The sequence below is a fragment of the Mauremys reevesii genome, linkage group 5 (assembly GCF_016161935.1).
Source record: "Mauremys reevesii isolate NIE-2019 linkage group 5, ASM1616193v1, whole genome shotgun sequence".
NCBI classification, from domain to species: Eukaryota; Metazoa; Chordata; order Testudines; family Geoemydidae; genus Mauremys; species Mauremys reevesii.
In genome coordinates, this window is record NC_052627.1 from 765,175 (window position 1) to 780,948 (window position 15,774).

At 46.7% G+C, this 15,774-nt stretch overlaps 1 protein-coding gene across 10 annotated transcripts in view; it reads right to left on the reverse strand.

The window, feature by feature from the left end:
- The window catches only part of LOC120405616 (butyrophilin subfamily 1 member A1-like), a 73,832-nt gene that overhangs the window by 21,498 nt on the left and 36,560 nt on the right, over positions 1 to 15,774 (reverse strand). The window contains exon 7 of one of the 10 annotated variants that reach the window (XM_039539261.1): positions 14,789 to 14,821. The exons of the other annotated variants lie outside the window; for them this stretch is intronic. Within the exon in view, the coding sequence (XP_039395195.1) occupies positions 14,789 to 14,821 (33 nt within the window). The remainder of the gene's footprint in view (positions 1 to 14,788; positions 14,822 to 15,774) is intronic. 10 annotated transcript variants of the gene reach the window in all.

The following is a 15,774-nucleotide window of genomic DNA, read 5'->3' on the forward strand; positions in this document are numbered from 1 at the left end:
ACACACTCCCTGTTCCCCCAAAACTTTCCCTGGGGAACACAGATTCAAACTTGAATCTCAACACAAAGGGAAACAACCCATTTCCCCCCTCCCCTCTCCTAGTGCTTAGGAGAGATACCGGTATTCAAATTCCTTTAATAAAACCAACGAGGTTTTCACTTTTCCCCCCATCCCCTTCCCCGTAAAATCCACACACGGTAGAAATCAATCAAGTTCTAAAAGAAAAGATTTTATTAAAAGAAAGAAAGAAAGTACACTATCTCTGTAATACCAGGATGGAAAAATTTACAGGGTCTAACTTATAAGAACTGGAGAGGCTTTCCTCCCCTCCTTTCTCAGAATAATCAAAGTAACAGCAAACAGAAATAAAGAATTCTTCAGCAAACACACAATTGCAAATGTAGAAATTAAATTATAAGACTAGTCCGCTTTTCTAATACTCACTAGACTGAATAGAAGAAAATACTTCAGGAAAACTTGGAGATATGTCTGGCCTCTCTTAAAGCCAAAGACAGAACACAGAGCCAACAAGGAACACAGACGAAGACTTCCCTCCACAGAGATTTGAAATTATCCTGTCCCTTGATTGGTCCTCTGGTCAGGTGTTCGTCAGGTTACTGAGCTTGTTAACCCTTTACAGGTAAAAGAGACTTTAACCCTGCAGCTTGAGGTCTTCAAACTACAATTTGAGGACTTCAGTAACTCAGACATAGGTTAGGGGTTTGTTACAGGAGTGGATGGGTGAGATTCTGTGGCCTGAATTATACAGGAGGTCAGACTAGATGATCATAATGGTTCCTTCTGACCTTAAAATCTATGAGTCTATGAGTCTATGTTGATTTACAGCCTTGTCCTATCCTGATGAGCAACACTAGGGGCCCTCAAGAACTGGAGTCTGTAGGCTGCCCACAGGTCCCCGTATGGTCACTGAGGAGTGAAAAGGGCATTGATGGGTGCACCCAAGGGTGTCCGTACCAACTGCATGGATCATGTCTCTCATGGTGGTAAGATGGTTCTGCAGAGATTTCTGGGTGGGACAGAGAGCCTTCCAAGGAGACTGAGGAGAATTTGTCATCTTCATCTTCATCCTCCTCATCGTCACTTGGAAGAAGTGGAGCTGTCATGGATGCTGTGGGAGACTCCACTGGTACTGCATATATGTCTGGGCACCGAGATGTGGTTAGGACCAAGAACGTGTCTGTGCCGAATCAGGGCGACTCAGGCATCTCTGAAACCAGCAAGTCTTTAGGAAAATGAAATTCCTGTGATACCAGAATAGCAGGTGGTACCACTGAGGTAAGCTGAGTGGAATGGCTGATGTAGAAGAAGCTGACAGTAGTGGGAGACTTTTCCACTCTGATAAATGGCCAGTAGTGCTGTTCTGGTCTTCGGCAGAGTCAAAGTAGTGGTATCAAGGCCCTAGAGCACTATATCAGAGATGAGCTAGAGGAGCTGGTTCTCTCTTTACCACCCCTTTCCCTGCCCCAATGGTACCGAACTCCCATAGCCTGTGCCCATTGGGTTTTTAGGCTTACTGATGGTACCAGTACCCAAGGAGCCAGTTGTCTCATGGGTACCCAGTTGTAGATCAGTCAGTACCAAGGTGGTTGATCTTGTTGAGGCTCATGTCTTTGTGGTAGATTCTCTACCCAATGACTTGTAGCCTGCTTTTTTGTGGCTTTTTGAGAGGAATCCAAAAATTTCCTCTTCAAAGCTGCCATAGAGTGTTGAGCCGAGAAATTAGGTGGATTCGGCCACTTTGGAGACTGTTGTATGGGGGTGGGTGGGGTGGGTGTCCCAGGGCCAGGGTCAGAGGCTGAGCCGAGTGAACTTTCCATCATTAGTAGTCATAGTTTTAGTTCAAGGTTATTCCTAGCCCTTGATATTAATTTCAGGCAGAAAGTTCACTTTTTAGGCACGTGGGACTCTCCAAGACAGCGAATGCAGTGGGAATGTACATCACTGACTGGAATTGCTTCACGGTAGGAGAAGCAACATTTAAACCTGGAAGAGCCAAGCATACTTTGTCCAGGTTTCACTTCCTCAGAGGGAGGAGACAAGAAAGAACTGCGGACAGGGAGTTCGCTAGTCTTATAACAAAATAAAGAGGGGATTGTTTTATTGTCCTTTTTGGAGAAAAGGCAACAGAAGGGGAGTATTAACACTAACTGACTGAAATGCAATGAATGAACTCTAATAACTCAAAACAGAAAGTAAAATACACATGAGGTATTCTCAAATCGGAGGCTGCTGAGGCTCCATCTCAGGTCAAGGCGGTTGAGATGGAGCTGAGGGCAGTTTGCCTATGCAACGCTATAAAGCCCTAATGCAGGGCACGAGACAGGGACAGTGACTGTGGGGGCTGAATGGACACTGCTACCTAAAATCTCTGACCTGAGGCATAGGGGGCACAAAGCGGACAGGGAGCTGCAGACAGGGTACGTTGAGAGGGAGAGCAAGAGATACCGCTGCTGAACAGGTTTCCAGGTCAGAGTACTAGCCATTGGTGTGAGTGAGTGTGCTCGACTGTTTGAATTTTAATTGTGATTCTGATTTCAGGTGACTTCAGTTTCAGTTACAGCAGCTGTGGCAGTTGGGACTGAGAGCCTGATCTTGTTCCCTTGATTGCCTTTGATTGGCCTTCCCCAGTGTGATTCACGAGGGGGTGGGACTGACCTGGGCAAGCAGGCTTTAAAAGCCAGGGGCAGAGCGACCAGGGGAGCAGAGTGGACAGGGAGCTTCAGACAGGGGAGTTTGAGAGGGAGTTTGACAGAGGGAGGCTTACGATGGTTAGGAAGACCCACAACACCTGTGCCAGCTCTGCTTCTGTCTCCTCCAACTGCGCCTGTAGCCACAGAGAGCACCTGAGCATGGATGCTTCTACCCAGATCCTGGTGTGGTTTTGCAGGGACTATAACTTGCAATTTCCACTTACTGATATCCAGGCTGGGGGGGCATACAATGTGAAAGGTGCCTACTGGTGGAATCTCTCAGGCAGCAGGTGGGGGAGCTACAGGAGGAGGTGGCTAGGTTGAGGAGCATCCGAATCCACGAGCAATTTCTGGACAGTGTCCATGTGGAGACAGCTGAGGTAGCTGTCCCAGTACGCAGGACTGCTGACACACCACTGGTGGAGGAGGAGATGGCTCAGGGTGGACACTGGCAGCTGGTTACTTCTGGCAGCGGGCAGTGCTCCACCCCTGCTCCGAACCCTCCTGCCGTGGTAATAGGTAACCGTTATGCTCTTCTTGGTACAGGAGGAGAAGCCTCGTACCCCTAAGGCTGGGAGGTCTGCTGTCACCACTGTGAATAGTAAACGTAGGGTAGTGGTGGTCGGAGACTCTCTGTTGAGGGGACGGAGGTGCCCATCTGTCACCCTGACAGTTCATCTCGGGAGGTATGCTGCCTGCCGGGGCCGTATCCGAGATGTTACGGAGGCATTGTCGAGGATTATCCAGCTCTCTGACTACTACCCCATGCTACTCATCCATGTGGGCACAAATGATACTGCGAGGTGTGACACTGAGCAGATCAAGAGTGACTACAGGGCTCTGGGAGTACGGGTGAAGGAGTTTGGAGCGCAGGTGGTATTCTCTTCAATTCTTTCTGTCAAAGGTAGGGGCCCGGGCAGAGAAGGATGCATCATGGAGGTGAATGCCTGGCTGCAAAGATGGTGTCATCAGGAGGGCTTTGGCTTCCTTGCCCACGGGATGCTTTGACGAAGGACTGCTAGGCAGAGATGGCGTTCACCTTTTGAGGAGGGGAAAGACCCTATTTGGACACAGACTGGCTAACCTAGTGAGGAGGGCTTTAAACTAGGTTCGATGGGGACAGGTGAGCAAAGCCCACAGGTAAGTGGGGAACATGGAGACCTGGGAGATGGGTCGTAAACAAGAGGGAGCGTGGGCTATAATGGCAGAGAGAAAGGAGGGTCAGGGCAAAACTGTGAGGCAAGATCAAACCAGTATCTTAGATGCCTATATACAAATGCGAGAAGTATGGGTAATAAGCAAGAAGAACTGGAAGTGCTAATAAATAAATACAACTGTGACATTGTTGGCATCACTGAAACTTGGTGGGATAATACACATGATTGGAATGTTGGTGTGGATGGGTACAGCTTGCTCAGGAAGGATAGACAGGGGAAAAAGGGAGGAGATGTTGCCTTATATATTAAAAATGTACACACTTGGACTGAGGTGAAAATGGACATAGGAGACGGAAGTGTTGAGAGTCTCTGTGTTAGGCTAAAAGGGGTAAAAAACAAGGGTGATGTCGTGCTAGGAGTCTACTACAGGCCACCTAACCAGGTGGGTGAGGTGGATGAGGCTTTTTTTAAACAACTAACAAAATCATCCAAAGCCCAAGTTTTGGTGGTGTTGGGGGACTCCAACTATCCAGATATATGTTGGGGAAATAACACCGCGGGACACAGACTATCCAATAAGTTCTTGGACTGCATTGCAGACAACTTTTTATTTCAGAAGGTTGAAAAAGCTACTGGGGGGAAGCTGTTCTAGACTTGATTTTAACAAATAGGGAGGAACTCATAGAGAATTTGAAAGTAGAAGGCAGCTTGGGTGAAAGTGATCATGAAATCATAGAGTTTGTAATTCTAAGGAAGGGTAGAAGGAGTACAGCAAAATAGAGACAATGGATTTCAGGAAGGCGGATTTTGGTAAGCTCAGAGAGCTGATAGGTAAGGTCCCATGGGAATCAAAACTGAGGGGAAAAACAACTGAGGAGAGTTGGCAATTTTTCAAAGGGATACTATTAAGGGCCCAAAAGCAAGCTATTTCGCTGGGTAGGAAAGATAGAAAATGTGGCAAAAGACCAGCTTGGCTTAACCTCCAGATCTTGAATGATCTAAAAAATAAAAAGGAGTCATATAAAAATGGAAACTAGGACATATTACAAAGGATGAATATAGGCAAACAACACAGGAATGCAGGGGCAAGATTAGAAAGGCAAAGACATAAAATGTGTTTAAACTAGCTATGGGAATAAAGGGAAACAAGAAGACTTTTTATCAATACATTAGAAGCAAAAGGAAGACCAAGGACAGGGTAGGCCCACTGCTCAGTGAGGAGGGAGAAACAGTAACAGGAAACTTGGAAGTGGCAGAGATGCTTAATAACTGATTTGTTTCGGTCTTCACCGAGAAGTCTGAAGGAATGCCTAACATAGTGAATGCTAATGGGAAGGGGGTAGGTTTAGAAGATAAAATCAAAAAAGAACAAGTTAAAAATCACTTAGAAAAGTTAGATGCCTGCAAGTCACCAGGGCCTGATGAAATGCATCCTAGAATACTCAAGGAGCTAACAGAGGAGGTATCTGAGCCTCTACCTATTATCTTTGGAAAAGCATGGGAGACGGGAGAGATTCCAGAAGACTGGAAAAGGGCAAATATAGTGCTCATCTATAAAAAGGGAAATAAAAACAACCCAGGAAACTACAAGGGCAAGTCATGCCTGACTAACCTAATTGCCTTCTATGATGAGATAACCGGCTCTGTGGATGAGGGGAAAGCAGTGGATGTGCTATTACTGGACTTTAGCAAAGCTTTTGATACAGTCTCCCACAGTATTCTTGTCAGCAAGTTAAAGAAGTATGGGCTGGATGAATGGACGGTAAGGTGGATAGAAAACTGGCTAGATGATCGGGCTCAACGGGTAGTGATAAATGGTTCCATGTCTAGTTGGCAGCCGGTATCAAGTGGAGTGCCCCAAGGGTCCGTGCTGGGGCCGGTTTTGTTCAATATCTTCATTAACGATCTGGAGGATGGTGAGGACTGCACCCTTAGCAAGTTTGCAGATGACACTAAACTGGGAGGAGTGGTTGATATGCTGGAGGGTAGAGATAGGATACAGAGGGACCTACACAAATTAGAGGATTGGGCCAAAAGAAATATGATGAGGTTCAACAAGGACAAGTGCAGAGTCCTGCACTTAGGGTGGAAGAATCCCATGCACTGCTACAGACTAGGGACCGAATGGCTGGGCAGCAGTTCTGCAGAAAAGGACCTAGGGGTTACGGTGAACGAAAAGCTGAATATGAGTCAACAGTGTGCCCTTGTTGCCAAGAAGGCTAATGGCATTTTGGGTTGTATAATTAGGGGCATTTCCAGCAGATCGAGGGATGTGATCATTCCCCTCTATTCAGCACTGGTGAGACCTCATTTGGACTACTGTGTCCAGTTTTGGGCCCCACACTACAAGAAGGATGTGGATAAATTGGAGAGAGTCCAGCAGAGGGCAACAAAAATGATTAGGGGGCTGGAGCACATGACTTATGAGGAGAGGCTGAGGGAACTGGGATTGTTTAGCCTGCAGAAGAGAAGAATGAGGGGGGATTTGATAGCTGCTTTCAACTACCTGAAAGGGGGTTACAAGGAGGATGGATCTAGACTGTTCTCAGTGGTAGCAGATGACAGAACAAGGAGTAATGGTCTCATGTTGCAGAGGGGGAGGTTTAGGTTGGACATTAGGAAAAACTTTTTCACTAGTAGGGTGGTGAGGAACTGGAATGGGTTACCTAGGGAGGTGGTGGAATCTCCTTCCTTAGAGGTTTTTAAGGTCAGGCTTGACAAAGCCCTGGCTGGGATGATTTAGTTGGGTTTGGTCCTGCTTTGAGCAGGGGGTAGGACTAGATGACCTCCTGAGGTCCTTTCCAACCCTAAGATTCTATGATTCTACAGACCAGTTAGTTTAACTTCTGTGCCAGGGAAGATAATGGAGCAAGTAATTAAGGAAATCATCTGCAAACACTTGGAGGGTGGTAAGGTGATAGGGAATAGCCAGCATGGATTTGTAAAGAACAAATCGTGTCAAACCAATCTGATAGCTTTCTTTGCTAGGATAACGATTCTTGTGGATAACGGAGAAGCGGTGGATGTGGTATACCTAGACTTTAGTAAGCCATTTGATATGGTCTCACATGATATTCTTATTGATAAACTAGGCAAATACAATTTAGATGGGGCTACTATAAGGTGGGTGCATAACTGGCTGGATAACCATACTCAAGGAGTAGTTATTAATGGCTCCCAATTCTGCTGGAAAGGTATAACAAGTGGGGTTCCGCAGGGGTCTGTTTTGGGACTGGCTCTGTTCAATATCTTTATCAACGACTTAGATGTTGGCATAGAAAGTACGCTTATCAAGTTTGCAGATTATACCAAACTGGGAGGGATTGCAACTGCTTTGGAGGATAGGTTCATAATTCAAAATGATCTAGACAAATTGGAGAAATGCTCTGAGGTAAACAGGATGAAGTTTAATAAAGAGAAATGCAAAGTGCTCCACTTAGGAAGGAACAATCAGTTTCACACACACAGAATGGGAAGAGGCTGTCTAAGAAGGAGTACGGCAGAAAGGGATCTCGGGGTTATAGTGGACCACAAACTAAATATGAGTCAACAGTGTGATGCTGTTGCAAAAAAAAGCAAACGTGATTCTGGGATGCATTAACAGGTGTGTTGTGAGCAAGAGACGAGAAGTCATTCTTCCGCTCTACTCTGCGCTGGTCAGGCCTCAACTGGAGTATTGTGTCCAGTTCTGGGCACCGCATTTCAAGAAAGATGTGGAGAAATTGGAGAGGGTCCAGAGAAGAGCAACAAGAATGATTAAAGGTCTTGAGAACATGACCTATGAAGGAAGGCTGAAAGAATTGGGTTTGTTTAGTTTGTAAAAGAGAAGACTGAGAGGGGACATGATAGCAGTTTTCAGGTATCTAAACGGGTGTCATCAGGAGGAGTGAGAAAACTTGTTCTCATTAGCCTATAAGTATATAGAAAGAAGCAATGGGCTTAAACTGCAGCAAGGGAGGTTTAGGTTGGACATTAGGAAAAGTTCTAACTGTCAGGGTGGTTAAACACTGGAATAAATGGCCTAGGGAGGTTGTGAAATCTCCATCTCTGAAGATATTTAAGAGTAAGTTAGATAAATGTCTATCAGGGATGGTCTAGACAATATTTGGTCGTGCCATGAGGGCAGGGACTGGACTCGATGACCTCTCGAGGTCCCTTCCAGTCCTAGAGTCTATGAATCTATGAATCTATGAAATACACCTGCAGTGGAGCACCCACAGGGACACTACTCAAAGAAGAATGATACTTCCTTCCTCCCACCCTTTGTCTTACAGTATCTCCTCACTTAAAGTCATACCGGTTAACGTTGTTTTGTTGTTACATTGCTGATCAATTAGGGAACATGCTCGTTTAAAGTTGTGCAATGCTCCCTTATAACTCGTTTGGCAGGCATCTGCTTTGTCCACTGCTTGCAGGAAGAACAGCCCATTGCAGCTAGCTGGTGGGGGCTTGGAATCAGGGTGGACCAGCAGCCCCCTATCAGCTCCCCGCTCCCCTAAGTTCCCTGTGCAGCAGCTGCCCAGCAGGCTAGCAATTGCCGGCAGTTCAGCTGTCCCTCCCCCCACTGCAGCAGGGCTGCCCAGAGGATTCAGGGGGCCTGGGGCAAAGCAATTTCAGGGGCCTCTTCCATAAAAAAAATTGCAATACTATATTCTCGTGGGGGCCCCTGTGGGACCCGGCGCAAATTGCCCCACTTACTCCGCACCCACGGGCGGCCTTGGGAAAAATAAACCTGCATCTCGGCACAAACCCAGTTTTGAGAAAACTTCTTTACAAGGTATCACTGGTTCTCAGCATCAGCTAGTGCTAAAAGGCACTAAAGCTCATTAAAAGGGTTGGACAAATATTTTCAGTCAAAACTTTTTCTGGATCAAAAACTAGGGGTTTTTAAAAAGCAGAAAAAAATCACGGACAATGTCTGCTTTCTTTCAAAATTTGTTTTTTTTTTTAATTGAAAAGCTGAAATTAGTCTGCCAAAACCTGAATATGGTTTGGGGTTTCAGAAGTGCGTAGCCAAATATTTGCTGCTTCCATTGTTTGATTGTTTAAAGAAACAATAAAAAAAATGCTTAAAAAAATCCAGAACCACCTCAGCTTGTGACCAAATGCCTGAGCCCATCCAGTCAGAGATTTTTCCAGGTTTCTGATACTCTGCTGGCTTCCTTGACTCATATCTATCTCCATAACTTTGGGTTAATTTAGGTTAGAACATAAGAACAGCCATACCGGGTCAGACCAAAGGTCCATCCAGCCCAGTATCTGTCTACCGACAATGGCCAATGCCCGGTGCCCCAGAGGGAGTGAACCTAACAGGCAATGATCAAATGATCTCTCTCCTGCCGTCCGTCTCCACCCTCTGACAAACAAAGGCTAGGGACACCATTCCTCACCCATCCTGGCTAATAGCCATTAATGGACTTAACGTCCATGCACTTATCTGTTTCCTAGAGACTGGCTCCATGGGGTCCCTCACAAACTGGAGACGGTTACTGTGGGTTTGTCTTTAGTTATAGCTTATGTACATACACCACGAACTGAGCATTTGAGCTTGTTCCAGAATCTGGGATGAGCCTATGTTGTGAAAACTGAAATGCTCAAAATAGCACATGCATGTGAATGGACACAGGGTGCTAAAATTAAATTAACACAGGGGTTCTCAAACTGGGGGTCAGGACCCCTCAGGGTTCACGAGGTTATTACTGGGGGTCGCGAGCTGTCAGCCTCCACCTCAAATCCCGCTTTGTCTCCAACATTTATAATAGTGTTAAATATGTTAAAAAGTGTTTTTAATTTATAAGGGGAGGGTCACACTCAGAGGTTTGCTATGTGAAAGGGGTCACCAGTATAAAAGTTTGAGAACCCCACTGAATTAACCCCTCTGAAGCCTCAGGCAATGCAGGGGAGGGGGATCTCCCTTGGTAGGGTTGGGAAGGATATTGGTCTTCTCATGTGATCCCTCCCCCAGTGGCTAATTTTAATGAAGCTGCCCTCCCCTGACATGAATCTCCCTATGGCACTGAAATTAAATACAGACTATAATTTGGCATTTGAGAAGTGAAAGGGATGGGAGCCCTAATGGAAAAGCTCACAGCTTGGCTCTTCTGCAAGCCTCAAACTGCTCAATGAGCTTTAGGGTAGGGAAGGCTGTGCCTCCTAAACAGCCTGGCCTTGCCCCCTATCCGACCCCCACCCACTTCCTGCCCCCCAACTGCCCCCCTCAGAATCCCTGACCCATCCTGCTCCTTGTCCCCTCGCCATCCCACAGAGACCCGCCCCAACCACCAACCCGGGACCCCACCCCTGCTCCCTGTCCCTGACTGCCTGGACCACTATCCACCCCCACTGAGTCCTGACAGACCCCAGAACGCCCACAATCCACCCCCATTCCCTGTCCCCTGAGCAACCCCAACCTCTGCCCCTTCCCTATCCCCTGACTGTCCCCAGGACTTCCTGCCCCTTATCCTACCCCAGCCCCAGCCACTTACCCCCGGCTCCTCCCTCACCTGGAGCCTCAGCTCATCCAGCACCGTCCCTGAACAGCTGCAGGGCAGCTCCAGCAGGGCCCCTGAGCCCCTCCCCGCTCAGAGCCGCGTGGTGAGGGGGCGGGGCTGCGAGCTCCGGGCCGAAGGAGGGAGCTGAGCTCAGCCTGGAGCTTGTAGCCCCGCCCCCTGACCACGCGGTTCTGAGCGGGGAGGGGCTCAGGATCCCTGCCGGAGCCACGCTCCCCCGCTGTCCAGGGACGCTGCTGGATGCGCTGAGGCTCCGGGGGAGGGGCAGAGGCGGGGTCAGGCCGGGGCCGGGGAGGGAGCCTCGGCCGTTATCTTGGGGGCCCCTGTGGAGCCCGGGGCCTGGGGCAAATTGCCCCACTTGCCCCCCCTCTCTGGGGGGCCCTGCACTGCAGTGTGCTGCTCCTGCCCTCTGCCTTGGAGCTGCTCCCCAAGCCTCCTGCTTGCTGGCGGGGTGAGGGGGGAAGGGGCTAATGTAAGGGAATCCCCTCCCCCCCGCTCCTGCACTCGCTTACCCAATCTCCATATACAGCAGGGGGAACACACAACAGTCCTGGAGGGAGCTTCCTGGCAGCAGCTGAGGTGGATCTCAGCTTGCTGATCTAATTAACAAGGCAGTGTCCTTCAGACAGGGATCAGCTACTTAAAGGGGAAATGCACATCTCTCTCTCTCTCTCTCACTCACACACACACACAGAGTGTGTCTCTGCCATGCTGTCTCTCTTCCCTTCATTCCTTCTGCCTTGTAGATTGTGAGGCTACATTAACAACAATGAGTTAACCCTTGAGGGCTCAGCCAATTGCTAGTTCATCAAGAGAATACAAGATGTTACTGCCCCTAGCAGTGGTGGACTGCACCTTTCAGAGGATCTGGCCTGAGCCAGTTGGAACTACTTGTTGTCATGCATAGGCTCATGTCAGGCAGTGCTGACTGTGGGGTACTGGAGACTGTGTTAAAATGACAAGTTTGCATTGTAAGTGTGAGGGGGCTCCTGGTCCTGCTTGAAGGCTCTGTCAGTGTGTGATCTGGGGCCTGAGCACATAGAAACACAGATTATTAGGGTTGGAAGGGACCTCAGAAGATCATCTAGTCCAACCCTCTGCTCAAAGCAGGACTGATCCCCAAATGACCTCCTCAAGGATTGAACCCTGGGTTTAGCATGCCAATGCTCAGACCACTGAGCTATCTCTCCCCCTACCCTTATGAATGGCCAGACCAGTGGTCCAGCTAGTCCAGTGTCGTGTCTTCCAACAGTGGTCAGTGCCAGAGGCTTTAGAGGGAACGAACAGAACAGGTCAATTACCAAGTGATTCATCCCCTGCCCAGTCCCAGTTTCTGGCAACCAGAGGTTTAGGGACACCCAGAGCATGGGGTTGAATCCCTGACCATCTTGGCCATTGATGAACCTGTCCTCCAGGAACTTATCTAATTCTTTTTTGAACCCACTTATATTTATGGCCTTCACAACATCCCATGGCAACACGTTCCACAGGTTGACTCTGTATTGTTTGAAGAAGAACTTCCTTTTGTTTGGGTTAAACCTGCTGCCTAATAATTTTACCTGGTAACTCCTGGTTCTTATGTTGTCTGAAAAGGTAAATAACACTTCCCTAATCACTCATGATTTTACTGATTTATATCATATCCCCCCTTACTTGTCTTTTTTCTAAATTGAACAGTCTTTTAAATCTCTTCTTACATGAAAGCTGTTCCATACCCTTAATCATTTTTGTTATCCTTTTCCCTATCTATTTTTTGAGATGTGATGACCAGACCTGCACACAGTATTCAATAAGTGGGCGTACCATGGATTTATATAGAGACAATATGATATTTTCTATCTTCTTACCTAGCCCTTTCCTAATGATTCCCAGCATTCTGTTTGCTTTTTTGACTGCCGCTGCACATTGAGTGGATATTTTCAGAGAATTATCCACAGTGACTCCAAGATCTTTCTTGAGTGGTAACAGCTAATTTAGACCCCATCATTTTATATGTATAGTTGGGATTATGTTTTCCAATGTGCATTACTTTGCATTAATCAACATTGAATTTCATCTGACATTTTGTTGCCAAGTCAGCCCGTTTTGTGACATCTCTTTGTAATTCTTTGTAGGAGCTTTGGACTTAACTCTCTTGAGTAATTTTGTATCACCTGCAAATTTTGTCACTTCACTGTTTACCACATCTCCAGCAGCCGGTGTGCAAAGAGCCAGCCTAGACAAGGAGGCGAAGAGTTGTGCTGCTCTGCCATAAACTCACAGACTTTAAGGCCAGAAGGGACCATCATGATCATCTAGTTTGACCTGCACATCGCAGGCCACAAAACCTCACCCACCCACCCACTCCTGTAATAGACCCATAACCTCTGGCTGAGTTCCTGAAGTCCTCAAATTGTGCCATGATGTGTTTGTTTGATTTAATATTCTCCTAAGTGAGTATTTGATGTTACTTTCTATTCTATCATTATTCCATACTTTCTATTATGGCTCCATATCTAGCTGGCAGCCGGTATCAAGTGGAATGCTCCAAGGGTCAGTCCTGGGGCTGGTTTTGTTCAATATCTTCATTAACAATCTGGAGGATGGTGTGGACTGCACCCTTAGCAAGTTTGCAGATGACACTAAATTGAGAGGAGTGGTAGATATGCTGCAGGGTAGGGATAGGATACAGAAGGACCTAGACAAATTAGAGGATTGGGCCAAAAGAAATCTGAGGAGGTTCAACAAGGACAAATGCAGAGTCCTGCACTTTGGACAGAAGAATCTCATGCACTGCTACACACTAGGGGCTGAATGGCTAAGCAGCAGTTCTGCAGAAAAGGACCTAGGGGTTACAGTGGACGAGAAGCTGGATATGAGTCAACAGTGTGCCCTTGTTGCCAAGAAGGCTAACAGCATTTTGGGCTGTATAAGTAGGGGCATTGCCCACAGATCGAGGGACATGATCATTCTCCTCTATTTGGCATTGGTGAGACCTCATCTGGAGTACTGTGTCCGGTTTTGGTCCCCACACTACAAGAAGGATGTGGTAAAATTGGAAAGAGTTCACCAGCGGGCAACAAAAATGATTAAGGGGCTGGAGTACATGACTTATGAGGAGAGGCTGAGGGAACTGGGATTGTTTAGTCTGCAGAAGAGAAGAATGAGGGGAGATTTCAACTACCTGAAAGGGGGTTCCAAAGAGGATGGAGCTAGGCTGTTGTCAGTGGTGGAAGATGACAGAACAAGAAGCAATGGTCTCAAGTTGCAGTGGGGGAGATTTAGGTTGGATATTAGGAAAAACTTTTTCACTAGGAGGGTGGTGAAGCACTGGAATGGGTTACCTAGGGAGGTGGTGGAATCTCCTTCCTTAGAGGAGACAAAGCCCTGGCTGGGATGATTTAGTAGGGGATTGGTCCTGCTTTGAGCAGGGGGTTGGATTAGATGAACTCCTGAGGTCCCTTCCAACCCTGATATTCTATGATTCTGTTGTTCCTGCCAAATTTCTGGGGTTTTCCTTTATTAAGTTTAAAATGTAAGGTTAACTCCACAGTGCTGGTTTGCCTCCGCCTCTCCTCAGGGTAGGCATAGCCTAGCCAAGACATGGATCATTGCACAGTTCAAGCTTGTCTCTACTAACTTCTTCTCTTTTCTCCAAAAAGGACACTTATTCCCATCTTTAATACCACCTAAGAGACTGTCAGCCACAGGTGGGAGTGGGAGTTCCTTCTAAAGTCTTTCATTAAAGACAAAGGGAATAGGGGATGTCATAAAAACAAAAATCTCATGTAATAATTTACATTTCAAATGCTTTACCTCTTTTCCTTCTTTTCTGTATTTTTAATGAAAGGTTAAAAGATTTTTAATGGTTTTTGCGCCATGGCACAAAGCAGGTTGAGATCTCTGGATACCAAATCCCAAAGGGGTTTAACTCTGTTTCATGTTGAACGGTGCCATGGTTGTGTTGTCATCTTTAACTGTTTATTCCATCTAAATTACTACAGCAGTGCTGGGGTTCTGGAATCCATGCAATGTCGTGTTACGTTAAAACCATACATGCACTTGCTGGAAGCAGGCATCTAACTTCTCTGTTTATGTGCTAGGAGCGTAACACTCATCAGCAGGAACTCAGACACAGAAATTCTCACTTCAGTCCCTAGTGTGTTGGACAAAAGGGCAGTTATCACAATCATGGGGCTTATCCAGTGTTTGTATTTATTGGGATAGAGAAAGTACATAATCTACTGGTGCACGGGTCACGGGTTCCCTGTCCCATTCCACAGAGGAGAGGAGCTGTTACAGCCCCAGCTAAAGAACCTGGCTCTGTAAACTGGCTCACAGGGGGCCTGTAACACACTCACAGTGGGTCACATCCACAAGCCTGTTTTTTAATTTATCGTTATTAACAACAGTAGCAGTAATGGACACTCACGTATCTTTTTCTTCAGTTCAGCTTGCTGAGCATCTAGGGGGGAGAAGGTGACATGTAAGATTGCAGTGTCACATTTACAGTGATATCACTCCTGTTAATGAATGTCACTGGGCTGTAATTACTAAGGCCCGGTGCACAGATAGCATATCTAGCTATGGTGGTTAGGGGTGTGATGTTTTACCCAAATAGTTATAGTGATACAACCCCTAGTGTGGATGCAATTACACTGGGACAAAGGTGCCTCATAGCGTTATAGCTTCTCCCCTTCCCCAGTGGCAATAGCTCTACTGGGGTAAGCGCCTTCATCCCTATCTAACAGCATCCACACCAGCCACCTGTGCTGCTTTCCATATCCTGGTAGGGTTACAGTGACACAGTGGTTGGATGTAGACAAGGACTATGTTTAAAGGGGTGGATGGTGCCATCCCCATAGCCCTACATGCTGTCAATGCCCTTTGGGTCTAACTAGCCTCACCAGCCCCATAAGTCTTGCTGGATGTGGAAGGGACCTTGATGAATAGCTCCTGCTCCTGGTTGACACACTCCCTGTTCCCCCAAAACTTTCCCTGGGGAACACAGATTCAAACTTGAATCTCAACACAAAGGGAAACAACCCATTTCCCCCCTCCCCTCTCCTAGTGCTTAGGAGAGATACCTGGATTCAAATTCCTTGAATCAAAACAAAGAGGGATTCACTTTTCCCCCCCTCCCCTTCCCCTGAAAATCCACACAAGGGAAGAAATCAATCAAGTTCTAAAAGAAAAGATTTTATTAAAAGAAAGAAAGAAAGTACACTATCTCTGTAATACCAGGATGGAAAAATTTACAGGGTCTAACTTATAAGAACTGGAGAGGCTTTCCTCCTCCTTTCTCAGAATAATCAAAGTAACAGCAAACAGAAATAAAGAATTCTTCAGCAAACACACAATTGCAAATGTAGAAATTAAATTATAAGACTAGTCCGCTTTTCTAATACTCACTAGACT